At 36.7% G+C, this 27541-nt stretch overlaps 1 protein-coding gene and 1 long non-coding RNA gene across 18 annotated transcripts in view; one reads left to right on the forward strand and one right to left on the reverse strand.

Moving 5' to 3' along the window:
• LOC101741761 (four and a half LIM domains protein 2) overlaps nt 1-27541 on the forward strand; it is a 197722-nt gene that overhangs the window by 115715 nt on the left and 54466 nt on the right. For 16 of the 17 annotated variants that reach the window (XM_062674867.1, XM_004924738.5, XM_062674854.1 and 13 more), the window contains exons 3-6: nt 11323-11470; nt 11608-11824; nt 11906-12009; nt 12137-12280. In XM_062674867.1, the coding sequence (XP_062530851.1) occupies nt 11323-11470; nt 11608-11824; nt 11906-12009; nt 12137-12280 (613 nt within the window). Of the gene's footprint in view, nt 1-11322; nt 11471-11607; nt 11825-11905; nt 12010-12136; nt 12281-21377; nt 21459-27541 lie in introns of those variants that run through there. The other variant, XM_062674868.1, reaches the window with a different exon arrangement.
• On the reverse strand, nt 21161-23620 carry LOC134200941 (uncharacterized). Its single transcript, XR_009976067.1, has 3 exons — nt 23436-23620; nt 22162-22308; nt 21161-21424 (listed from the first exon to the last, which is right to left on the reverse strand). It is a non-coding gene; the product is annotated as an uncharacterized LOC134200941 (long non-coding RNA).

A 27541-nucleotide genomic window follows, 5' to 3' on the forward strand; every position in this document is an offset into this window, starting at 1 on the left:
GAAACAATATTGATGGTTGATCGAATCTAAACAATAGCGTCAAAGTACTTCCTTTGAATACTCCGAACGGACTGCTATAGTCTTCATGGTCTTCAATTAAGATTAACATACAAATATAAACATCGAGTGTCGGTTACGACTGATATCGAGTCAAATTGGATGGAAAATTGTATGATAAATGTGTGTTTTGACTGTAGTAGCCAGGAAGATGTTGAGGGATGAATAATTAATACTTTGTAGGCAGTATATTCATTCGACTGGAAAGCATATATTATATCGTATGAGTACCATGCTCACGTGGGTCGTTTTCAGTTTTGCGGCCAAAAAAGTAATGATTTCATGAATTTCTCTAATTTTCCATTTTTTTTGTATTTATGCATATTCAGAATAAAAAATACTTTATCATAATCAAGTCAATCACTCGTTTATCGATAATCTAATATATAAAATTCTCGTGTCACAGTTTTCGTTGCCATACTCCTCCGAAACGGCTTGACCGATTTTGATGAAATTTTTTGTGCTTATCCGGTATCTATGAGAATCGGCCAACATCTATTTTTCATCCCCCTAAATATTAGGGGTAGTCCACCCCTAAATTTTTTTTTTTAATTTTTAGACAAAATTTTTAATTTCTATTTTTTTATGATACAACATACAAAAATACATACAACCCTTAATTTTCACCCCTCTACGATCAACCCTTATTTTTTATTTGCTAATTATAAACTTAATTTTTTTTGGCAAATTTTTTATTTTGTTTTGTCATGACTTAAAATAAAAAAAATCATATTACTCTCAATTTTCACTCTTATACGATCAACCCCTATTTTTCCATCCCGATTAATATTTTTTTTATTCTATGCACTGATCCGCAATAAGGTTGCAAGATGGCAATCAAATATTATAATTGTAGTATGATAAATTCTTATTCAGAGTTTATAATTTCAAGTTCCTTTAATTAATGTTTTTTAAATTGAATTTGATCTCCCGCCCTCGCCGACTACTGATCAACTATCAATCGATAAGCTATCCCCGCCAGGTGTCGCCAGGATGAAGACGAAGCCGGTCTCCTGTCTTACTTACTCACTATACATCATAGATTATACACTTAATATATTTGAGAGCTATACAATACTATACATTTTTCAGCTATGTTTTTTTGGTTTTATTTGTGTATCAATAGTATGTTCAGTAGGTCTGAGAATCGGCTACTATCTATTTTTCATACCCCTAAGTGAAAAGGGTTGTCCACCCCAAACATTTATTTTTTATTTTAATTTCGTTGGATATATTTTTTTTGTTTATAATGAGGTATTATGTGGTTAAATGAGGTTTTTTTTTCTACAGTAGAATTTCCCTAGAAATCTTATTTAAGGCAACACAACGTTTGCCGGGTCAGCTAGTATTATATAATATTCATTTATATTTTTCATTTTACGCTTTTCATAACGTCAACACGGATGATAACTTAAATAAGAACTTATTTTTAAAACTTAGAAATCTGACTTCTTTTATTTTTAATAATGTTTTCCTTTGTTATTGTATTATATACTTATAATGACGGTAACATTAAGGCTATCAGAATTAGATTAAATAACTCGCTTTTGGCTCCAAATTTGAAAACGACCCACATATTCTATGCCTACGTATTAAGTACGTAATTACATTAAACGGATAGAATGCCGGTGTCGCTTGTAACTTAAAATCGATAAAACATCCATCACTCCCTAAAAACCGAATTTAAAATTCGATTCTGCGATAGAAATAAGCTAAATACCACCTAAAACTTACTGGTGGTAGGACCTCTTGTGAGTCCGCGCGGGTGGGGCAGCCGTTGTAACTATACGTGAGACCTTAGAACGTATATCTCAATGGGTGGCGCATTTACGTTGTGGATGTCTATGGGCTCCAGTAAACACTTCACACCAGGTGGGCTGTGAGCTCGTCCACCCATCTAAGCAATAAAATAAAAATAAAAATAAAATCCTAAAAGTAGTAAGTACCCAAAAGCTATCCACTTAAATAAAGCAGTCAACTAAACTACACGAAGAAATTCGCATTCTGAAAGGTACACCAAGAATATTAATTTATTGCATAGTATAAATTTTAATACAGAATGTTCTCATGGAAGTTGTAAACGAACTTAATTGGTAAGCAGAGAAGCATGTTGCAACCGAGGTCGATGACATTAGTGCATCTATCGTCATCCGCTGTTGATATGAAAACTATGGCGATTATCTAGCATACAAAAAGGAACATTTGTTTGTTCATGTCTGCCGCTGGGCTTACGTACCTACACTCGGCGATAGTAGTACAACAGTAGCTTCAACAGACGTTGCAGCTTCAATAGACCACGTGGAGAAGGAGGGGGTTCCGACTGAGTAATCCTTTTTTAGGAAGGGCGGATCACTGGTGACCCTAAGACTTAAAGAGCGGTGGGCGAGGACGGGCTAGCCAGGATACCGAATGTGCGCGATGATTACCGAGCGCCATCGACTAGATTCAAATTGTAATACGTATAAGAAAAGATACTAGAAGTCCGCACTAACCATCTCTAAAATATAAATATTATAATATATATTATTAATTATAACTTGTCATAACTGAATCATCAACGCAGAGCCCAAGCCAACTGGGGCTACAAACATGAAACTTTGGCAGGGGATGCCTTATATAGTCTACATATGTATAAGCATCCAATAGTTAAGGATTTTGGATATCTCATATCTAAAGGCTATAACGAGATATAGAGGGCTTTATGGAAGTCCGTCATTTTAAAAGTAAGAAGCACGAAATTTGATTTACTTCTTCATTCAATTCATTCAAAATGTTTTCCTACCTATTCTAGTGACCTCGAGGGGTCATGTTACATTCGCCAAACGAAAAGGTGAGCTCACGGGGCTCTATCCTAACACTAGCTATAACAAGAGCAGTGCTTCGCAGAATCTATCACTGGATCGGAAACGCGACTCATTGAGAAGATCCGGCGAGAAACTCAGTGGGCTGTGTCTGTGGGTTAAATTACTCGCCGAACCCTTCGTCGCAAGCGACAGGTTCGACGAGAACGGTGACCAATGCTTGAGGTACCTAGAAGCACTGATAGCGAATCGGGACGCCTAGGGGCTCTGTTGATCGCAGGAAACCACGTGGACCGTAAGCTTATCTACAGCATGATATTATTAAATAAACTATCAGCTTTCGCAGCTTCGAGATTCTACATACTTGCACTTGGATTGTACGAACGGAACGCGAATTGTTAAGAAATGTTCTGCTTTTGATGTTAAGGTCTGCAAAATTTCTATATCAATATAAACGTCGCTAATCGTCTCGTTATTTAGCTGGATTACCTTTAAAACTGTAATAAGTCTGAAAATAAATCGAACGGACAGTGATATAAATAATTGACGAAATCAGAAACTCAACCTTTTCGACTTTACCTTAAAAGTTTTTTACTCAAACGAATAAGCAAGACATCTGACCTTTTGGTTCTGAAATAAGGAATCTACGAGATTTACAGTTTATTGTAGAACATAAAACGGATTTGCGCGATAAATGGCGATTGTAAATAGCGAATAGATTTATATGTGTTTTGGTTGGATGATGCAGGGTAAGCCTGCTGCGCGCGATCTTTCTTGTGGCACCTTTGGTGCTGTAAATAAATTGAATTAAAATAGATTAACGTTATTGTGGTTTCGACATTTCTTACAAAAACACGACATGTTTGCTGCTGATGTGACGTATTCTAAGGATACATTACCATTCTATCTCTTCCTCCCGCAAAGCAGGTGTGCGTTCTGTTTTAAAATGTGGTACAGCAATTACACCACGGAATAGATAAATAAGGTTATTTACCTATTAAGGTTATTTACCTTATTTATCTATTCCGTGAGTTACACAATACAAATGTGATTTCGACTTTATATCAGGACCATCTTATTCCGGATTGGTAATGAAATTAAATTAAGCCTAAAGTATTATGTATTTTTAAAAGATATTTCTTAATATTGTTAATGATAGTACACTGCAATAACTGCCGTATCGTTTTCAGAATTTGTTTGTTTTCTGGAAGAGGAATCGGTTTTTTTTTATGGTTTAGCTGGGTAGACGAGCTCACAGCCCACCTGGTGTTAAGTGGTTACTGGAGCCCATGGACATCAACAACGTAAATGCCCCGCCCACCTTGTTAAGTTCTAAGGTCTCAATAGTTACAACGGCTGCCCCACCCTTCAAACTGAAGGGTGGGGCTTATGGCGATGAGACCCTGTCTACGACCCTACGTCTATGACCCTGTACGTACCTGTTTAGTTTAAATTTGCGTACTGGTGTGGTGTAAAGTATTCTGTCTTCCTTTCTTTTTGGAACGAAGTTACTTATCGCGCGTTGTGAAAGGGGGCTAGACGGAAAAAATTCTTACGAAAAGTTGTCACGACACTTTTTAGATCCGTCATTCTGACCAATCAACGTGTAGGCGCTTATCGCGTGACATTGCTCGTATCCGATTGGTCCGCGTAATGAGTACAGTTTCTCGAGATAGCGTTTCAACAATAGTAATTTAGTTCATAGTATTGTTTTTTTCTTCTTCATAATGCCGTAATTTATTATTATAACTTAAAAAAAAAATTACAATTCCTTCACTAATTAATCGAAAGGAACTTCGTTCCATCCGGGTGTCCCTTGACACCTCTGAAGTTTTATTTTTATCTTTGAGCACTTCAAATTTTTTGCGTTTGCTCAGCAACCGAATCACAGTAATGATCAAAAAAACATTAAGATGGAAGTAAGCTCATCTCGACGCACAGGCGAGTTTGACAAACAAAAACATCTTGCCCCTCGGTATAGTAGATTTACATACGTACGTAATAACGGAACACGTTTTGCTTCTCGAAATATTACAGATCCACATAGCTATTAAAGATGTTTTTCAGTGCTTTTAATGCAGCAGATACGTCAAAGATCACCCTTCTACGGGATAGTCAATACAGCGTGAACGCCGCCACCCTCGTGATACAATATCCATGTCTTAATCTTCTTAAATCTCTACCAGGCTTCAAAACGTAGCCCTTGGCTGCTTCATGACATAAATAGGCATGACGCTAGTACTTACCTGGGAGGGCTCGAAATGCATCCGCGTACAATTACATCCAAGAACATATTATCTTGATTTTGTATATTTGAAATTATAGAAACCGTCATTACAATTTTTCAGGATTTTCACGATTATAGAGACACTAGCTGCGACTTCGCTCGCGTAGTTAAGGAAAAACGACAATATTTTTTTCTAAATTGTCACGTAATTTTTCTAAAGATAATAAAACCTAGTAAACTCGTGGGAATGGGATGATTTTTCGGGATAAATTTACTTCTATGTCACTCTCCTGATCTTGGACCTGTCTCTTTAAACCAATCAGGTCAACCCGTTTTTCCGTTTCGACGGGAAAGAAGGACACAAACAAACAAACAAACCAACTTTCACGTATTAGTTTAGAAGTATGGATATTATTGAATTTCGAATAATTTAACGCACGATGTCAATGTTTGAAATCTTCTGCTTAAAATTATCGTGAGATGAAACCATAGAACTGTGGTCAAACAAACTATTGGTAGAGTTAACTAAAAACAATCAACCTAAATAAGACATCAAAAACCGTGCGAATGTTTCATCAGTAAGTTCTGGAAGCTGTCTTCATTTGGCTAACGGAAGGATCGTTCAGATCAAACGTTTATTATTAGGATCGGCCGTGGTGAAGGTCAGAAGTTCCAGGTCATGTGAAAGAGATAGAGCTAAGCGGTTTATGGAGACTAAATAAGTAATATTTTTTGTAACTAAATCGAACTGATTCGATTTTAAATAATAAATATTTTTCCGTCACCTTAGTGTTCGAAGGTGATCTTAGTAGAAAATTATATGTAGTGAAATCATTTTAGTATTTTTATGACTTGGTATGAATTTATAGACTAAGACTGGCTTTTTGAAGTGAAACTTCCTTATCGGCGTTGGAAAAAAATTTACCGTCACATTTTTCGGTTACGCGTCACTTTTTTCCGTTACGCGCCATCTGTTTTGTATTCATGTCTATGATAATAAAATCCTTTTGTTTAAACTTTATCTAATTTAACTTTTTTGTATTCATGTCTATGATAATAAAATCCTTTTGTTTAAACTTTATCTAATTTAACTTTATTTAACCAATTTCTAGAAAGTTGCATGTAGATCATTTTTCGAAAAATAAGGCCATAAACAAGTTTCACTTCTTACGTGTGTACACTAGTACACGCACACATTTTTTTTATTCTTAATTCGACTGTTTTTTTATAGTGGGTCTTTTTTCTATGTGAACCGATTTTGATGATTCTTTTTTTTTAAAGTTCAAATCAGATGCTTCTCATGTTAAGTATAATTTAAATTCTATCAAGATTTATCGAGTAGTTTTTGAATTACGCCTACTGATGCATTCCATTGACTTCGACTATACATAGATCGTATTCCTATTTTATTTGAAGCAGGATTTCCATTTTGTTGAAAATTTTCTATTTTTTGTTCAACAGTTTAGAGTTAATCATTTGTGTCATTCACTTTCTTTTTCGTTAACAACTTTATAAGATTCATTGCAATCCTTCAAATACTTAAATCTTTGCAGCCATAAAATTGAATTGACGTTATCTTCAATTGATTTTCCGTGTTGATTAGAACAATGACGAAATTTTCTTCGACGAAACTTGAGATTGAGATGAGTAATTCGTTTAAAGAGTAATACGATTAACGCATCACCGCAAATTCGTAATCCACTTGTCGTTCTGGGTACCGAAATTTTCACGTAATGAATGCGTTGGCGAAACTGCGACGCAGTGTACCTACGTATTGATGTGTAATAGTGTATATTGTTCAGAACGAATCAGTCAATTTTACAGGAACTCGGCATCAAGCAGCGACTATCCTCCATCGTTCAGGGTCGCATTCTCACTTTCTTCGGGCATGTGTCGCGGCGGGGTGACGACTCAGTTGAGCGCCTTGTGGTGCAGGGCATGATAGAGGGTACAAGACCGCGCGGCAGATCACCGTTACGATGGACCGACCAAATAAAGGCAGCTCTAAACGGTCCCGTTAACGAGTGCACAAGAAGGGCCGCGGTACGCGAGGAATGGCGACGTCTGGTGAAGCGCACCACCAACCGAAGTGATGACCACGACCACTCTGCCAAGAGTGCATACGACAGAGAAGAAGTGTATATTGATTGAATATCTTCTTCTATTTATTAACACCACAATCAAACCCGGAAAATTATAATTTGCGTAATCACTGGTGGTAGGACCTCTTATGAGTCCGCACGGGTAGGTACCACCACCCCTCCTATTTCAGACGTGTAGCAGTAATGCGATTCGGCTTGAAGGGTGGGGTAGCCGTTGTAACTATACTTGAGACCTTAGAACTGATATCTCAAGGTGGGTGGTGCATTTACGTTGTAGATGTCTATGGGCTCCAGTAACCACTTAACACCAGGTGGGCTGTAAGCTCGTCCACCCATCTAAGCAATAAAAAAAAGTCACAAAATCTACATGAATTTCTTTGTTGTATCACTCTGGTCAGAGCGGTCGTGATCGTCATCCGGCATCTTTTTTTTATTTAAACAACTTTTTTTATTACTCAGACGAGTGATGGAGCTAACTATCCAGGGATAATTACCGGAGCCATAAACACAGACACAACAATATAAATACCGCCACCCAGATTGAAGCATGTGTCAATTCTGTAGTACAACGGCTACCTTCGACTCTACAAACCGGAACGCATTACTTCTTCGTTGCAGAAGTAGGCGGAGTGGTGGTATTTATCAATGCGGTCTGACCATACCCGCTACCACCAATACTTACGCAAATCATAACTTTTGCGGGTTTGATTTTTATTGCTCGATATTACTCCTTAATTGAGGAAGTAATTTGTGAACTGTCGTGAGGTATGTATTTCATTAAAAACATTGGTACATGCCTACGAGATTCAAATACCGGCATAAGGCGACTTATCCTTTAGGCCACGAAGATTTCAGTATTCTTTATTGATGCATCGTAAAACTAATGATGAAAATGTCTCGTAACTGTAATCACTCGTGGATAACAGCAATGCTAAGAGAAGGTCAAGTCGCTACCGCCATTCTTGCTCTTGCAACCCCTTGAAAAAGATGATTAAAAAAGCCATCACACGGCGCTGCGAAATCGAATGGAATGCATTCCAGACCCAGACTAAAACGTCAATATACTGTTAACCATAAAACAGTTTATTCAATAGGAAATGTGTCATCAGTTGTGTGTCTGAGTAATTGAAGTACAGAAGATTGATTTGGTAATGAAACGTAATGAGGATGTATCATAAATAACTTACGAAGCGTGTTATACGTCTGAAATAACAAAAAATGAGGTAGGGAGGACAGGAGACTGATATAATAAATGGTAATCCGCAACCCTAATGTGTGGCAAATGATTTCTGTGTGTTTGTGTGAAAAAATCGCGAGGAGTGTGACGAAGTCTGTCTCGCTCTGGCGCGGGCTAATAAAAAATAATAAAAAAGTCTGCTCTGTACATAGTACTCTCTGTCTTCTTCGTTTTCTTCACCTTATCCCACTAAATGGGGTCGGCGTAGTAAATTTTTCTATTCCTTTCTTTTCTATCAGCCGTCAGCTCAACACTCACTCCTCTCTCTCTCTCATATCGTCATTCACACACTCCATCCATGTCTTCTTCGGTCGACCTCTTCCGGCTCTACCTTGCACTACCATTTCCATACATCTCCTAGTCACATGCATCTTCTCTCTACGCATCATACGCTAACCGTCCGCTCTTTCATTTGTTAATTACCGGGGCGGCTACTTTCACACTTCCTCTGTGCGCGTGTGTGCGTGCGTGAGTGTACATAATACTCTGTTGTGTGAAAAAAACCATCTTTAACTATTAGTGTTTTCTTCGCATATGATAAGGAGTGAGAAATATTATTTTGCCAATCATTAATTTCGTGTGTGATGTGCCCGAAAGTGATTGTTTAAGCATTCAATTCGCTTTGTGCTCTGAAACGATCGTTATTAATGCAATTACGTTGCATCCATTTAGCATTTTAATAAGACGCATCTGTATCGTCTCGGGTCGTCGGTCCGATCCTTGAGGCCAGGATAATTTTAAAGTCGATTAATTGTTGTACCAACATATGTCGGATGTATTTGTTTTAGCCGCTCATATCGAGGGGTGAAAGGCTATTGGGTTTAAGCGACATTTAATTTAATACGCGACAGCTATCTTTTTTTTTCCTACCTAAGCTGATATCCTTGAGAGGCTATTTCAGCGGAACCATAACTAGTAGGTGAGCTCACGGGGCTCAAACCCGACGACGTCGCTAACACGAACCCTAGCAAGAGCCGTGCTTCGCAGAATCTACCACCGGATCGGAAACGCGACCCACTGAGAAGATCCGGTGAGCAACTCAGTGGGCTGTGTCTGAGGGTTAATTTACTCGTCGAGCCCTTCGTCGCAGGCGACGGGTTCGACGAGAACGGTGACCGGTGTATTTATCTTTGTAATTAATGGTCCGCTTTATTTGGTATTAGCATCAACAATTCAATGTTTTTAATTGAACTTCAATTAAATTTACCCCATTTAAAAAGGTGAAGAAGTTTTATTGTAATTATATTATTTTCAAATTTTAAATGGCTCTCCTATAAAATTGTATAAATGTCGCTTAAATCTTTCACCCCTCGATTTGAGCCCCGTGGGCTCACCTACAAGTTCGGTGAATCTAGAATAACTCCTCGAGGTTACTAGAATAGCTTAAAAAAATTAGAACGAGGCGTCCAACCCCGAAACAAAACACACATACGAGTCTTTGAAATAATGATTACTACTGGCCCCGCAGTAGTCGAAATTCGACTATAATGAATTATTTTAGTAACATTATTATAGTTCTGTTAACATTATTATAGTTCTACTGTAAAACACTATTATAATTCGATAATACAATCACAGTATTCGCCAAAACTGCACTATCGATCAATAATATTAAAGGCAAACAATATTAATCTATTTTCAATTCGACCACAGGCTTTAAACAATAACAAAAGTTTCCCAATTGACAGTAAACAAAGAGTATATTTTGATGTATGTGTTGTGTCAAATACATGGTAGTGTATGTAATATTGATTTAATGTGTTTTTTATTCATAATTTACAAAAAAATATTAGCATTCTGCACTTCTACTCTGTATTCTCTATAGGTATAGGAAATTTCATACTCATCCGTCCGGGCAATTTTCGTAAAAATGGTTACAAAGTTTTTGCTTCACGTATTAATATATAGATCCTCTCATTCCCATTCAAACTCGGGATTCGTTCAGGAAAATACAAAAAAAACTCAGTCAACGACATGCACGCTATCACCAATATTTTATCATTCTTGTCGACGATAAAACTTCATTAGTCGCTTCTCACTCGAAGTGTTCGCCCTGGTAGTTAGTTCTATTTTAATATGCACATTCTAATTTTTTCGGCTTAGAAATTGTTCTTAAACCGCCTAATCGGTAGACTTCAATCTTTCCACACGATTCCTAAATTTTTTTGATTAAAAGTAATGTTTTTACATCGTTGAATGCATATTAAGTGCGGATAGATATATGACAAAGGGAAAATCTTCCACCGCGCGGGTGATATTGCTCGGTAGACCGACGGTCCGAATGTTGTTGTTCGGAACTTGTATGCATATGCTTATGTGCGCGCTTATGTTGAAAATGTCGTAAGCGAGATTCAGGCATCTGTCAAATATCTTCTATTGTATGATGGTCGCCTGCTACATATGAGTCGTCTATTATCAAAGGTGGCAATCTGTGCATTTGGACAAAATTTTTTTATTGATATGTCAATACAGATTGATTTGAATATAATCGTCTCCTTCAAAGAATACGGTTCAAAACCTGCATTAAATAAAGGTTAATACTTAACCTGTTATTTATCTAAGATGTCGTTCAGAAGAGTTTTGTGACTGCCAATGGAATACAAAGTCAATAATTCGTTTTTCTAATTTACCAATAATTGTCCAAAAGTCACATTGCCGGCTTTGATAATAGTCGACTCATATGTAATAAGAAGGTTTTTGCAAAGCAAAATTTTATCCACACCAGAATTGGATCATAGTTGAATGTATTTGATATTCCTTATTTAAATGTGTTTTTAAATATTACATCCGTTTTGTATAAGTATTAACTGAAGTATTTAGCGGCAGCTAAAACACTGCCTGCCTAGATAATGTTAAATTAATTACATTATTAACATAAAGTGTTTCTGTTGTTAACAGAAAGACCTGCAAGTCATGCGGGTGTGATCGATTGAAGCATTCGGTGTACCATGAAGAACTGGGCTCGGTTCGAGACCGACTCGGACTCCGCGACTCTAGAGTCAACCATCACTCCTATGACAGTCCGCCCGGACTCACCGCTAAGCAGGTAAATGAACACTAAATACTGTACAGCGACATCTTGTGACAAGTAGTAGAACCATAAATAGGTTAGACCTAAATTCTCAACATTGACGACGATTATGAATTCGGAATACCTAATCAATTTTTTTTTTCGTATCTTAGACCGAGCTGTACTGGCAGTCGCTCGCTGAGCGTACTCCTACTAGTACAGGTGGCGCCACTGGTCAGGCGGCGTGGCGTGCTTGGCGTACTAGGGCCTTAGCTTCCCAATTACCAAAGCAGGATCTTACATTGGATCATTGCAAGCACATCGACGAAGGCCACCGCAAGCAATATGAAGATTTCGTCGCCGCCAGGAATGAAATTGCTCTTGATATCGGTACCAAAATATCATTTAAGCATCTCCATCTATTGTCAAGTAGTCTACTTACTATTCTAAAATATTGAATTACGTTTTTAGGTATCGCTAGTCAACATCATGGATCTCCGCTGGAATGCATTGGCTGCAATAAGTCGATCAGAAGCGGCAGCATTACTATTCTTGCACCTAGAATAGGAGAAGACGTAAGTAAATTCAAACTTTCATGTAATCAAAATTAAAAATGTATTACAAACCTAAATCAAATCGTGTTTTTCACTGTCGCCGCTAGATGGCGCGAATTTAAAGATTATTATCTGGGTTTTGTTGCAGGCGTTTTTCCACCCGGCGTGCTTTTCTTGCTCGGAATGCGATGAATTGCTAGTCGAACTAGCTTATTGCAATTTAGACGGACGATTGTACTGCGTTCGACACTACTCCGAGAAGTTGAAGCCTCGGTGTCATGCTTGCGATGAGGTAAGTCGAGACAGCTAGATGAGGTCGCATGTCGCGCACTTATTGTAGTTAAAGTAGTATTGTGAACCAACATAGATAGGCACCTGCTGATTTCTGCCTCAAATTAGTCATATATTTTGCAAGGAGAGCCAACAGAATCGAGACTCCGACCTCATGTTTTATGATGGTTGATGATGTTCACTTTGTGTTGTCTATGTATAATAATTTAATAAAACTGCACCAATGTATTCCTACATATGAGTCGTCTATTATCAAAGGTGGCAATCTGTACATTTGGACAAATTTTTTTTATTGATATGTCAATACAGATTTATTTGAATATAATCGTCTCCTTCAAAGAATACGGTTCAAAAGCTGCATTAAATAAAGGTTAATAGTTAACCTGTTATTTATCTAAGATGTCGTTCCGAAGAGTTTTGTGACTGCCAATGGAATACAAAGTCAATAATTCGTTTTTCTGATTTACCAATCATTGTCCAAAAGTCAGATTGCCGCCTTTGATAATAGTCGACTCATATATAGTTAAAATCTTATATAGCCCGTTAGCTTAAACGTTTATTTGTACTTATATTCGGAAAGTACACACATGAAACTAGAGCCAAAAGATTATGACTGACTTCAACATTAAAAGATAATGTTTATTATATTTATTTATGTATTTCATATATAATTATACATGCCGCCATTATTATACTAGCATTCTATGAATAAATATGTAAAGGCATTACAATTACTAACTACTTTCTCCTGTTTGTCCTTTTTTGGTATCTATTAAGTAGCTTTAATATTACCATATATTTTTTTTAAAGTTTTTTTTCTCTTGTAAATCAGAAACAAAATCTATTTTGTTTCAGACACTAAATCAGTAATACAGTTTTAGTGATTATACGAACACTGGTTTATTTAAACAGTTCATTTAGGAACTGCATACAAACGAGACCGCGTAAAACGGCCAATTGTAGACTGTAAGTTTTAGTTAAGATAATCCTGTTTATTTCGATCGCGGGACATTCACGCGTTTGTAGGATAGGACACCTGTTATAACCCACTGAGTTTCTCGCCAGATCTTCTTAAACTGTCGCGATTCCGATCCGGTAGTAGATTCAGCTATTTTTCCCTACCTATTCGTTGGTAGCATAAGGTGCAATTTCAGCTACGCCCGGACGGGTCAGTGAGCTCACGGGCTCAACCTGAGAGAATTTGCTAACACTAGCCCTAGCAAGAGCAGTACTCTGCAGAATCTACCACCGAATCGGAATCGCGACCCACTGAAAAGATCCGGCGTGAAACTCAGTGGGCTGTGTCTTTGGGTTAGTTCACTCGTCGAACTCTTCGTCGTAATCGACGAGTTCGATGAGGAAAGACTAAGGAAAGGACTACTCTTGTTAGGGCTAGTGTTAGCAAAGTCTCTAAGCTCGAGCCCAGCAATTAGATGAATAGCTACTTTTGGCTAACAGTAGTTAGGTAGGGAAAAAAATCACCTGCTATACAATACAATTTAGATTTAGATCCCGGAATTGATGTTGCGATGTCTATATGCTTCGTCAATCACTTTAGACCAGGCGGTTCATACATATATTTATTATAGACAAAACTTTCGTAAATGCAACCACTCACAAAAACGTTTTTAATATTATTATCGAGATAGGTCTTGTCTCTGTCTTTAAGCTTGAAGACCTGCAATAAAATAGATTATTTCGACCACGCAAATAGGAGAGTGAACAGTGAAGGTAGTTAATAACCGTGTCGCTGCGAGATATTTCACTAGTTTTGGAACGATTCCAATTAAAAACCATAAGCTTCTAGATTGAGCGACTAATTATTATATTAGGTGTGTGGGTTAATTATATTAACATTTTTAACGTAATATAGAGTATTCTTTTTTACTGATGGTAGGATCTCTTGTTAGTAGGAGTGGGTGATATAAATCGTATATAGATTCAATATCTATATATCGCAGCAATATCGTTGAATCCGATATCGCCCCGCACGAAATCTATATATCGATATCAGCCGATACACGATATTGCTCGATGTGATGCGCATCGGCATATCGTACCGATTCGTTAATATCAGCAATATTCGTTTGGTTCGTATCGAACCGGCCAGAGTGAGTGAGCGCACGATAGGGATATCGTGTGATGAATGAAACAGAAACAGGCATTATCCATACAATTGTAAACCTTATATTTAAGTCCATATGTCTGTAGATTATTCTTAGCGTATCAGCAGGATACAATTAAGGAAAGAAGTTTCAACTTTCGACCCTAACTTGAATGCAGTATAACCTATTTGCATCGTTGAATTTAATTTCACGCGCTTTGACCTTGAACTAGAATTTTTGGACAAGTGTTTATAAATACTTAAAAGTTTTTTGTGTTTGATTTTTAAAGTACACATTTTTCTATTTTTAGTTGAATCCAAATAATTGAGTTTATTTCTTGTGTTTGTATTAAACTTTTGAAATCTACACTCTTTTGGTATATTTTGTAATTTTAAATTAAGACACAAAATACTAATAACTGAAAATAATGTAGCCAGTCCTAAGCCTGGTAAAAGCATGAAGGAAAGTTTTTTTGATATTTTTATTTTCATGTTCTTTTTATTACTTTAAGATCATATTATAAACTGATATCAGAAAACCAACCGTATAACGTTGACTTAAATCTATATCTACTACGATATTATATCAGCGTATCGTTTCAAATCTCAAATATCATGAATCGAGAAAATCTACTAGCATCTATCAATATATAGATTCAGAAAATATATAGATTCAATATCCGATATTGATCCTCGATATATAGATACGATTCGATACGCGGCAAAACCGATATTACCCACTCCTACTTGTTAGTCCGCACGGCTAGGCACCACCGCTCTGTCTGTTTCTGCCGTGAAGCAGTAATGCGTTTCGGTTTGAAGGGTGGAGCAGCCGTTGTAACTATACTGAGACCTTAGAACTTATATCTCAAGATGGGTGGCGCATTTACGTTGTAGACGTCTATGGGCTCCAGTAACCACATAACACCAGGTGGGCTGTGAGTTCGTCCACCCATCTAAGCAATAAACAAAAAAAAGTCATATTTTTGAATATATTTTTGAAAGTATTTAGGAATTATATCTCTCAGAAAATTCTAAAATAGATTATATAAATTTATTTGGAAAAAATGGACATGCATTCGTGCCATATCTTCCACACTGGTAACCGTCCTGCGTCATTAATCACATGTCAAACGTTCAATCAATTTCAAAGTCTGCTCGAAAAATCCTCTTATCTCATTTGCTGTAATGGTATTGACAGCATCAGTCGTGATCACGTTCAGCCACGACTAGCTGAATTTTTACGATCCGTCTCCACCGACGTTATCCTGACGGACGCTATCCTTGAGCGTCTTTGGTCAATCTGGAGCATACGCAGCTACATCCTCTACATCGCCGCCCATTCCCTCAGCCTAGCCTAGCCTAGCCTAGATGTCTTTCAACGGAGTATATAATACCGGAGGACCCTAGAATGTATTGCAAATGATAGTCACAGAGTCTCTCCTTGATTTTTAGTCAATCGAAGATCAAGGTATCTATTTATAAAAAGTAGATCTATGTATGGACTCTGGAACGGCCGGACCGATTTTGACGAGACTTTCACTGATAGGTAGCTGATGATATAAGGAGTAACTTAGACTACTTTTTTTAGACTAGCTTCGCCCCGCGGCGTCACCCGCGGTACAACAATAACCGCGGGTAGCATCGCGGGACTCGGCTATCAATAATAAAATTTAATGTTTCCGAAGCGAAGCGGGGGCGGGTCGCTAGTATGAAATAGAATAACAAATCGTTTCCTTTGAAACCCATAACCCTGAAGAAGTGACATCGCGATACAGTGAATCACATCTAGAGATTTTCTCGCGATCAAATAAAACTTCCAGTATTATTATGCGATGTAAATTCTAATAGAAATCGTAATGATCATACGTCGCAATGCACGTGTAATAAGTCCGTTTATTCCCGACCAGTGAGTGAGTGACACGGTTTGACATTTGCCAGCCCGAGTCCAGCGGCGGCTGCCTGATACAAATTTACATAATAATAGCATACGATCAATCTTTACATAGGATAAGTAAGTTTTAGCCGACGCGTTTGCTATTCAGTAAATATTGCGGTTCAAAATATACGCTCACGTAAACAGCGGCTCGCGTAGGCAGCGGCTTGGCTCTGCCCCTGGCATTGCTGAAGTCCATGGGCGACGGTAACCACTAACCATCAGGTGGGCCGTATACTCGTCTGCCTACAAGGAAAAAAAAACGGTTACGAATCGATAGACCTTTTTTATTATCTCCATAATAACTAGAAGGCACTTTTCTGGGGTCAATATACTATGTTCTATCATATTTTCAGTTTTTCTTTTGCATTAATGTAACGATTATTTCACACCCTGCCATCATCATCATCATCAGCCATGGACATAGGCCTCCCCCAAAGCTCGCCAATGAATCCGATCTTCCAGTATAAACCCTGCATAATGTATAAAAAATCACACCCTGTATAAACATAAAATAAAGCTTTGGAAAAATAATAATGCGAAACTAACAACTCTAGATTTATAAAATTCCTTTCATATAAAATTCTCTTCGGTCATTATGAAGAAACATATACACGTTTTACTAAACCTCGAAAAATAATATTTAAAAATAATCTGACGTCATACCTTAAAAGTTCTTTCAATAAAATCGAACTCGTAATAAAAGTAATACAAAGCCCGAAGTACAATGAGTCGGCTTAGTTCTTAATATTCTTAAAAAAAAAATTACTAATTATTTGCAAATGAATACTTACAGAAAAACTTGCTTTGCCTTAACTATGCGAACTATTGGCACGTTAATTTACAAGGAAAGCTGTGTATGAATACGTATTGTGGCTGATCTAATCAAACCGTTAATGGACGCCGGAAATTTCAAAAACAAGGCGTTAAGTGAAAAATTACTTACAGTACTAATTTTATTTTAGCTACTTCAATGGGTTTATTGGTTCTTGGTTGAAAAATAATTTTATTAGAAACGGTATAAACTCATTTATTCTCTTCGATTACACAGCAAGAACACTCAATTACAACTACATACAACCATTTTATAAAAAGTGCTGCCACCTAGTGTATACATATAGAAATAAATTTTCTTTTCATATTTCTATTAAACTTCAATGGACACATTACTTTTGGTCGTGATATATTACTACTAATATAAAAATAAATATTTTAAACATGTTTAGTTATTATTAACTTATTAAATAATATTTCTAGTTTCATTTTTGAAATATTAACGAAAAAAAAACCTAAAATAGTTTTGCTATTGGACGCCGCGGCGCTGCCACGCCTAAATTCAGAATTAAAAACTATAATATTTTTTTGTACATGAATAACTTATTTAAATAAAAATCTTTACGACACAAACTACTTTTGTTACTTATATGGGTGAACGGAATCACGGGCTTTCTAATGTTAAGTGGTTACTTGAGCCCATAGACATTCACAACGTAAATATCGCGCCACCCACCTTGAGACATGAGTTCTAAGGTCTCAGTTTTTACAGTACAACGGCTGCCCCGCCCTTCAAACCGAAACGCATTACTGCTTCACGGTAGCAATATGCAGAGCGATGGTACCTACCCGCGTGGACTCACAAGACGCCCTAACAATACACCACTAAAAATTATCTGACTTAATTCTTCCTAATTATAATTGTTTTTTGCACTGTGTCATTTCTGTTGAAAACACTCAACGTTGCTTATTGATTAAAAGGTAGGGTAGTGATTTATTTTTTGTTACCCAACTTATATACTATGGTTTCATTAATCGGTTGTCACACGAGAATTTCCACATTTCGTGAAACGTATGTCGCAATGCTAACGAGAAACAACTTTAAAAAATATATATTTATCAAGGAATTTAGGAACGTAAATCTAGAAGACCATCTAAAATGATATAGAAAACAATTTCATAAATAAACTAATATTATTTTCAACACTACCACGTTAAAAATAAGTAACAAAGTCATTGACGTTCCATTTTAGAAAAATTTTGCGCTTGAATCACGATATAATCTTATTATATATTTATGAATTTAGTTTTTTTAAATTTATTTATAGGATAAAAAAAAATGTTCACGAATCATAAAATACGTTTTCAATGTCAACTCATCGTATTACTTCACAGTTAATTTTAACGTGTTTGTTTTTAAATTTAAAGCCGCTAAATATATTATTCAATAGGCATTGAATTTATATTAATATACATACTAACTGTTAACCGCGACTGCGCCCGCGTCATCTAAGGATATTTTTTTTATGTTTTTGTTATTGCTTAGATGGGTGGACGAGCTCACGTGGAATGAGATTTTTTTGCGGAATACAAGACAGCCTATGTCACTCGACCTAAAACTATAACTAACTATAAATAAACAAAATCATGAAAATCCCTTGTTTTGTTTCAACGTTAAAGAAAGACAAACAAAAAACAAATACACTTTCGCATTTACAATATGTATTATAATATATTTTTTATTGCTTAGAAGGATGGACGAGCTCACAGCCCACTTGCTGTTAAGTGGTTACTGGAGCCCATATAACGTAAATGCGCCACCCACCTTGAGACATAGGTTCTAAGGTCTCAGGTATAGTTACAACGGCTGCCCCATTCTTCAAACCGAAACGCATTACTGCTTCACGGCAGAAATAAGCAGGGTGGTGGTACCTACACGCGCGGACTCTCAAGAGGTCCTACCACCAGTAATATTAGTGTGGATTGTATAGCAATTGATTCGTTTTGATCCTGAATATGAATATTCAACATGTGATAAGTCATAAACGTAACGACAAAGCGACAGATTAAATATTTCAAACTCTTATCAGTTTCGATGGGTGAACGAGCTCACGGCCTAGCTAATGTTAAGCGGTTACCTTAACGTACTGTGAATGGGTTGAGACATCACGTTACAATCATAACTAATCATAATCATAAATATATCGAGTGATGAAATAGCCATCGAACTGTTGATGCTAATGCGAAACCTTTAATTACAAAGATAAATGTATTAAGCGAAGTTTCATACCCAATGGTAAACAATCGACGTCGCCCTAAACACGTCATTACGGATCCTTCCGATCCATTAACGGTGCTTTTAGATACCTCAAGCACCGGTCACCGTTCACGCAGAACCCGTCAAGGGCTCGACGAGTAAATTAACCCATAGACACAGCCCACTGAGTTTCTCGCCGGATCTTCTCTGGCTCTTGAAGCACGGCTCTTGCTAGGGCCAGCGTTAGCAACACCTCGCGGTTTGGGTCCCGTGAGCTCACCTACACGTCAAGGCGAAGCTGAAATAGCTCTCAAGGCTATCAGCATAGGCTGTTAGGAAAAAGAAGAAAAAAAGCGAAATGTCGCTTAAACCAAATAGCCTTCATCCCTCAATATGGTATAACCGTAACAATAGTGATTCTACAAATAAAAAATGTTGTATATTCGATTTTTTGGAATTTAACTCAATAAAAATCGTTTTTCGTGTATATTTTATGGTTACACAAATAGTATGTAAGTAATTCGCATCTGCATTTTTCCTTTATCGTAAGAATTAAAAAAAAAGTAACAAGAACGATAACTGACTTCAACAAAAAAAAGATAAAAATTTTACCGACTTTTGCGCCGAGGGTCGTAGGTCCGATTCTCACATCGGCCGGCCTAACATTGTGTGATGAACAGTTTTGTTTGCTCTTTGTCCGGGTGCTTATTATCTATATGTTCATATATATTTAAACGTATCTATGTATATATGTAATGTATGTATGTCAGTTTCTAGTACCCAAAACATAGGCGATCGTGCGTGATTTGTTTCCAGTTATTTATTATTATTAGTTATTTATATCATCATTATAATAATTGAAGTCGATTAAATATGCATTATCAAGGATAACCCAAAAACTGCTCGTCAGTACTCTATAAAATTAAATGGGACCACGTGAGAAGCAACAGCTTTCAAACAATCAAACACTCGTCAAAATCGATTCATTGCCAAAAAAGAAATGGGTAAGAAACAAAAAAAAAGCAGTCGAATTGAAAACCTTATTTTTTTTAAGTCGGCTAACAAAACATAGGCAGCAATATTGAAACAATTTAACGTTGGTCAATAAGAGGGAACCATGAACGAGTTATTCTTAGTTGATACATAAAATGACTCGCTATATGATGGTACAAAAAAATTGACACATTAACTTCTTAAATAGCTAATTACCATACAAGGATTCTATTGCTGCTTTCTTTATTCGTCGTTTGAAAGTGATTTTTTTTTATTGCTTAGATGTGTGGACGAGCTCACAGCCCACCTGGTGTCAAGTGGTTACTGGAGCCCATAGACATCTACAACGTAAATGCGCCACACACCTTGAGATATAGTTCTAAGGTCTCAGTATAGTCACAACGGCTGCCCCACCCTTCAGACCGAAAAGCATTACTGCTTCACGGCAGAAACAGGCGGGGCGGTGGTACCTACCCGTGCGGACTCACAAGAGGTCCTACCACCAGTAATTACGCAAATTATAATTTTGCGGGTTTGATTTTTATTGCACGATGTTATTCCTTCACCGTGGAAGTCAATCGTGAACATTTGTTGAGTACGTATTTCATTAGAAAAATTGGTACCCGCCAGCGAGATTCGAACACCGGTGCATCGCTCGATACGAATGCACCGGACGTCTTATCCTTTAGGCCACGACGACGACAAAATTAATATTAATATTTTATAATTAATATTTTGTATAATTCTGCAAATAGTTATAATTATCTGCATTTATTACGATAAAAATGAATATTCGTATCAAAATAGGACATACAGATTATGTAAAAACAAGTAAAGAATATTTCGTTAATTAATAATATCAATTGGGAATTCCTTTTCCCGCGTTGCATAGAATCCTTCAGTGCTTCTATAAACTTCGATTAAATGAAATATGTAACGGCGTGTTGTTACAAAAATAAAATTTTGTTTAACCAAAGAGAAGTATGTAGCCTGCGTGCGTTTGTTAACACCTTGCCACCTTGCCCAGTACATGAACGCGTATCGTACTCTTAAGCCGCTTTTGTACATGTGATCCCTTCGCCTGTAAAAATAGAAGTGTTAGAAAAAAAAAACTGGTAAGTCATAATTTGAATTACGTGTGCTGTTTTCAAAATTTGAATATTTACTACTATATACACTTTTTTATAAATTCATACTGATTTTTATATTAAAATAAAACAAGTTTTTAATCAGTCATTAATTTTTTTTATCAAAATTGTTTTTAACACGTTTCAAAACGAAAAAGTTAAAAAGAAAAATCAATGTTTACTATTATCCTTTTTTTATCATAACAGACGTTCAAATTATAATAGTAATGATTAAATTGAATATAAAGGGTAATGGATGCCAGATCTGAAGTGGCGTTCTAAATTCTACACAACGAATTATTGCAAATGTTACTTACTACTAATCGTATCTTGTGTAATTCGTATTCATAACCTAATTTTAAATGCATTTTTGACAATTATTGTTTAAATGTCGACAATTTTTAACGTAATTATTAAGTACGTAATAACAGCGCGTACTAGGTACATACTTTGCGTACTAATGAGCAACTCCGATATTACGACAACGCGCTACCAATGCCCTTATTCTGAAACGCCCAAGTGTATATCAAAAATAAAATACACCTACTTAGTTCAAAAATAACATGGCCGTTATTGTGCCGTCTGCAAAATTCATTTTTTTTTCCCGCTGCTACATTTAACGCCTACTCATAGATCAGCAAAGGCATGCGACTATCGGTCCTCTAAATACTGATCGATCGCTTTGAAGTACCTGTCGTCCATGTTTCTTTATAGCCTACTAGTTAGTAATAAATATAACGCATAGCGACATGGAACATCGAAGTCGAAAGCGTCGGCCAACTCTGAACTCAATACTCCTTCGACATTTATCGGAGACGTTTCTCTATCCAGCTGCCTCCTGGAATAAAAAAAAAAGTAGTAGTGTGATCGTCGAACGATTTTCGAATTTAGGCGCGAATTTTGTTTTTAAAATATTTTGTCTAAAGGATTTTCGAATTTACGCGCGAAGCTTGAATTTCGATTTTTCCGCGCTTGTGGATTTGTGTGCTCTGATTGCAGAAGGTGGAATTTAAGTAGTGAGTGTGAGTACTGGCTGAAAAATATTGCTGATTTCATTTTTAACCACATTTATAAAAACATTAATATTAATCTTAAAATACACGTTTTTAAATTGATATGAACAGAAAGTAATCCTTAAATAATATTAAATCTTAGGATAATTCAGAAAGCGCATTTGCGAAACTCGTATTTGATATTATAGTTATGATTCAATATTTAAAAATAACACAAATATTAAAATAAGAAATAAATACGACCCCTTTTTCATTTTATTTTTTTGCCCTTTTTTTTTATTGCTTAGATGGGTGGACGAGCTCACAGCCCACCTGGTGTTAAGTGGTTACTGGAGCCCATAGACATCCACAACGTAAATGCGCCACCCACCTTGAGATATAAGTTCTAAGGTCTCAAGTAAGTTACAACGGCTGCCCCACCCTTCAAACCGAAACGCATTACTGCTTCACGGCAGAAATAGGCAGGGTGGTGGTACCCACCCGCGTGGACTCACAAGAGGTCCTACCACCAGTAATTACGCAAATTATAATTTTTGCGGGTTTTGATTTTTATTACACGATGTTATTCCTTCACCGTGGAAATCAATCGTGAACATTTGTTGCGTACGTATTTCATTAGAAAAATTGGTACCCGCCTGAGATTCGAACACCGGGTGCATCGCTCAACACGAATGCACCGGACGTCTTATACCTTAAGCCACGACGACTTCAAAACTCCTGCCCTTGTAGGCAGACGTGCATATGGCCCATCTCATGGTTAGTTGTTACCGTCATTCATAGACGTCAGCAATGACAGGGGCACAATCAAGCCACTACCAACCAACAGATCGAAAACGAGACCTTAAAAAACTCAAACATAATTTTAAAAAAAACATGATTAAGTACTTAATTTTGGACACGTTTGAAAACAAATTACAACATACATTAAACTCTAATAATTTAATCTACTCACCAATAGGTGGCACTAGTAAATAATTATTTCTATTTCACTCTAGATGTCTCTGTTGGCCTTGCTACAACAATTATTATTAATACATAAATTTGTACAGAAATGCAATAGTAACAATATATTTAAGAATATAATGAACTTTATCATAGATAAATCGACTACAGCCTGTTGTTTAATCTACCTAAAGTGACGGAAATTATTTGAAGTACAACATTTGTATCAAGTGGATAGATTACTGAAGTGGCAATATTTGTATCTAAATTAAATGGCAAATAATTTTTAAAAAAATCATCAAAATGAAATAATCGAGTTCAATTTTATTTAATAAGTTAAGTTAATTATATTTAGATATTCAAATTAATTTATTGTGAATCTACGCACTACCTAACGCTTTTTGTGAGCTATCGTATTTTATTGAATGATTTGACTGGTGTTAAGTGGTTAATAGAGTCCAGGGACATCACAGCGTGAATGCCGCCATTCACTTTGAGACGTGAAGTCGAAGAGTTAATTTTATTCGACAACGGCTGATCGCGCCGTGTAATGTCGTCGTCAGCGCAATGGCGTAGCGAGAGAGGGGCTCATCATGCCCCGGGCGCTACTTACAAAAGAGTGCCAAATGGTCAGCAAAACAAAAAAATTGCTGTATTTTTTTTTATACAATTGAATTCTGGAAAATATTTTTTATCTATACATATAAATAAAATTAAAGTGTCTGTTTGTAATATTGAAATAACCACTTTTTACTACATGCATGTAAATATATGTACCTCTGGAACGACTGGACCGATTTTGACGAGACTTTAATTGATAGGTAGCTGATATTACACTAGATGATACTTAGGCTACTTTTTTTAGACTAGCTTCGCCACGCAGCGTCACCCGCGGTACGACAATAGCTGCGGGTAACATCGCGGGACTCAGCCAGTTCGTAAATAAAAAGGATAAAAGTGTGAGGGTCGCTAAGAAGGTATTGTGCACCGGCCGCGAATTTAGATCGTTACGTCAGCGTGTCAGCTATTTCTCAAAAAGAATTTATAGTTAAATACAATAAATAACACGTATGTAGTCTGCCCAGAACATTTTTAGCATCATATAAATTGTCGTAACTGTTTTTCTTTTAAATTTGTTAAACATTGACTACACTTCTGTGTTCTATAAAGCGTATATCAAAAGTGTTCCAAATAGATTTTACTTAAATTCAAACCGGTTATTCCATCACTATTTCTGGGCAATAATTTAATAAAATATTATAAATTTTCAAACACTAATCTAGTAATTTTTATATACACAGTATTTCCGTCGGTATTTTCGATATTCGTAGACGATATAAAAACTATTTTTATGGTTTGTTCTCGCGTTGATTATAACAATTTTCTGTTTTTATTTTTAACTCTCGACTCATCGAATGTTTCTCAAATTTATACAGATAATTTAGTTGACCAAAAAACCTAAAGAAAATACTAAAATCCACCACCATCAGCCAAGTGGCAATTAGGCAAACCGGTTTGAAGCCACCAGACCACCGTTCCAAGAATGGTGCCGGTATTCACATTATGATACTTATCGGCTTCTAAACATGTAGGCCGTGATCTCATATATCTGGTGCAATTAAAAAAAAACATAAAATCGATGGTATCAACACGTCTTACCAACAGTATAAAAGTTTTCAACAAAAACACTGTTTCATAAAATATTTTTATTTACGTTTAACTTCAATGCCACGCGACAAATTAAAAAGGAGACAAGATTTCACATTACCCACGAAAATATAAAGAAAACAAATTACGAAAATTGTTATGTATAAGGAAACATAAGTACTCCATGCTTTTTTTACAATATTTTGATAGTTAAAAACTATATTCAGAGTTGTATTATAATTAATTCCACACCAGAACGCGCCTAAACTCCATCAAACACAACAAACATGTAATTAATAAATCGATGAATCTCAACAAAAAATCGATCATGTTAACGTTAACAACACACAATATATAATCTCCGTGAACTTCAAAACTTTAAAATAATCTCAAAAATGTAAACATTAGCGGCGAATTGTGAAACCGTGAATTACAACAGCGTTACGGCCTGGCCACGGGGATCGGCGGTGCGAACAGCGAAGCGGTGGGCGAGGCGACCATTCGCGCAGCACCGTTTGCAGGCCACGGGTACTCACGTTCGCCGCCGCGACTAGTAAGGAAGTCCGACAGCGAAATGTCTATATCGAAATTATCTCGATATTGCTTACAAATTAATAGTTTTTTGGTTCAGGACCTATTATTTGGAAAAGATTGTGAAGTACATGATTTGAATAAGAATCGGAGTATACCTATAGATGGAGAATTCCACAAGAAGTACGAGAAATACTTTGGGTGGCTAGACTTCCAAATAGCTGGTCTAGCTAGTATTTCAGCTATTTTATTTTTTTATTGCTTAGATGGGTGGACGAGCTCACAGCCCACCTTGTGTTAAGTGGTTACTGGAGCCCATAGACATCCACAACGTAAATGCGCCACCCACCTTGAGATATAAGTTCTAAGGTCTCAAGTATAGTTATAATGGCTGCCTCACCCTTCAAACCGAAACGCATTACTACTTCACGGCAGAAATAGGCAGGGTGGTAGTACCCACCCGTGTAGACTCACAAGAGGTCCTACCACCAGTAATTACGCAAATTATTATTTTGAAGATTTCATTTTTATCACACGATGTTATTCCTTCACCGTGGAAATCAATCGTGAACGTTGAGTGTTGTTGAGTACGTATTTCATTACAAAAATTGGTACCCGCCTGATATTCGAACACCGGTGCATCGCTCAACACGATTGCACCGGACGTCCGTTAGGCCACGACGACTTTAAAAATATAAAATAAAAAATAAATAAAAAATATAAAAATTTCGGCGTAAATTTTTCGCGGCGAAAACAACTAAACTCATTTAATCACTGCACTATTCGCCGCGACTACCGCTCGACTCCGTGGCTCGCGCCGTCCGTATTCATGCATTTGTTTTGCTCGCCCGCCGCATCGCGCGATTCGCTCGGTACATTTCGCCGGTCGCTTCGCCGGTCGCCGGTGCGCGTGGCTTGTTAGGTACATTTCTATGCGCTTGTTTTAGTCGCTAGACGCTTCGCCGTTCGCACCGCGCGAATATTCGCATCGGCGAATGTCCCGTGGCCAGGCTGTTAGGCGGTGTGTGCGAAGAGCGCGTGCCGACGCCGACACGAAATTAGAAAAAAAAAACACAAGAACGATTTCATACAACGCTGAAATGCTTTTTATCATTCATTTCGCACACCCACTGAACGCGGAACTTGAATGAGCGTAGTACATATTTTAGCGGAAAACGTAAACTTGAACTTGTAATAGTTTTATTTTAATGTTCTGTCTAGTAGCCTTCGAAATAAAAAAAAAATAGATTTCGCAAACATTTCGCGCCGTTATTCGTTAGTCGTTGGTCGTTAGTAGCGAGAAGTTGGCTCGCGAACGAGGCTTCGTTGAAAAATAAACAGTAATAAAAATTGTGAATGAAGCTTTTAAAATCTTTTTAGATATTGGGAATCATTTTAATGGTCGATATTAGAATAAAATATAATGCGAGGTAAATATAGAATAAAGTAATTAAAAAAAAAAAGGTTTGGTCGAACCTATTGCTGTACTAACATTTAAAGCCCTATTTAGATTTGAAGAGGTTAATTTAATTTACCTAAAAAATAAAACCCGAAAAGTTGCATTTCGTCATTAAATTAATACCATATAAGCCTTATGAATTCTAGATATTATATTTGAAAATTGTTCTAGAAAAAACGTATTTCTCAATGACAAAATTCCTTAAAACATTTAGATTAATTCTGAAGCAAGCTATCCACGAATTATGTGAGCGAAAGAGAGACAGATATTGCCCTTCTGATGTTACATATTACTTTGTATTAGAACGGAAACGGGAAAGATAAAAAAATATCAAGTTGAATTAGCTAAACAGAAAAACACATCGCTAAACAAACTGAAGTACAGATTCCTATATACCTTGCAAGTTTTGATAAAAAAGCCGCTTTATAAAGACAATACTTTTTAATGAGACGTACTTTTACGGCATTATCTCGCGTGTT

Source organism: Bombyx mori, chromosome 22, assembly GCF_030269925.1.
Source record: "Bombyx mori chromosome 22, ASM3026992v2".
NCBI classification, from domain to species: Eukaryota; Metazoa; Arthropoda; class Insecta; order Lepidoptera; family Bombycidae; genus Bombyx; species Bombyx mori.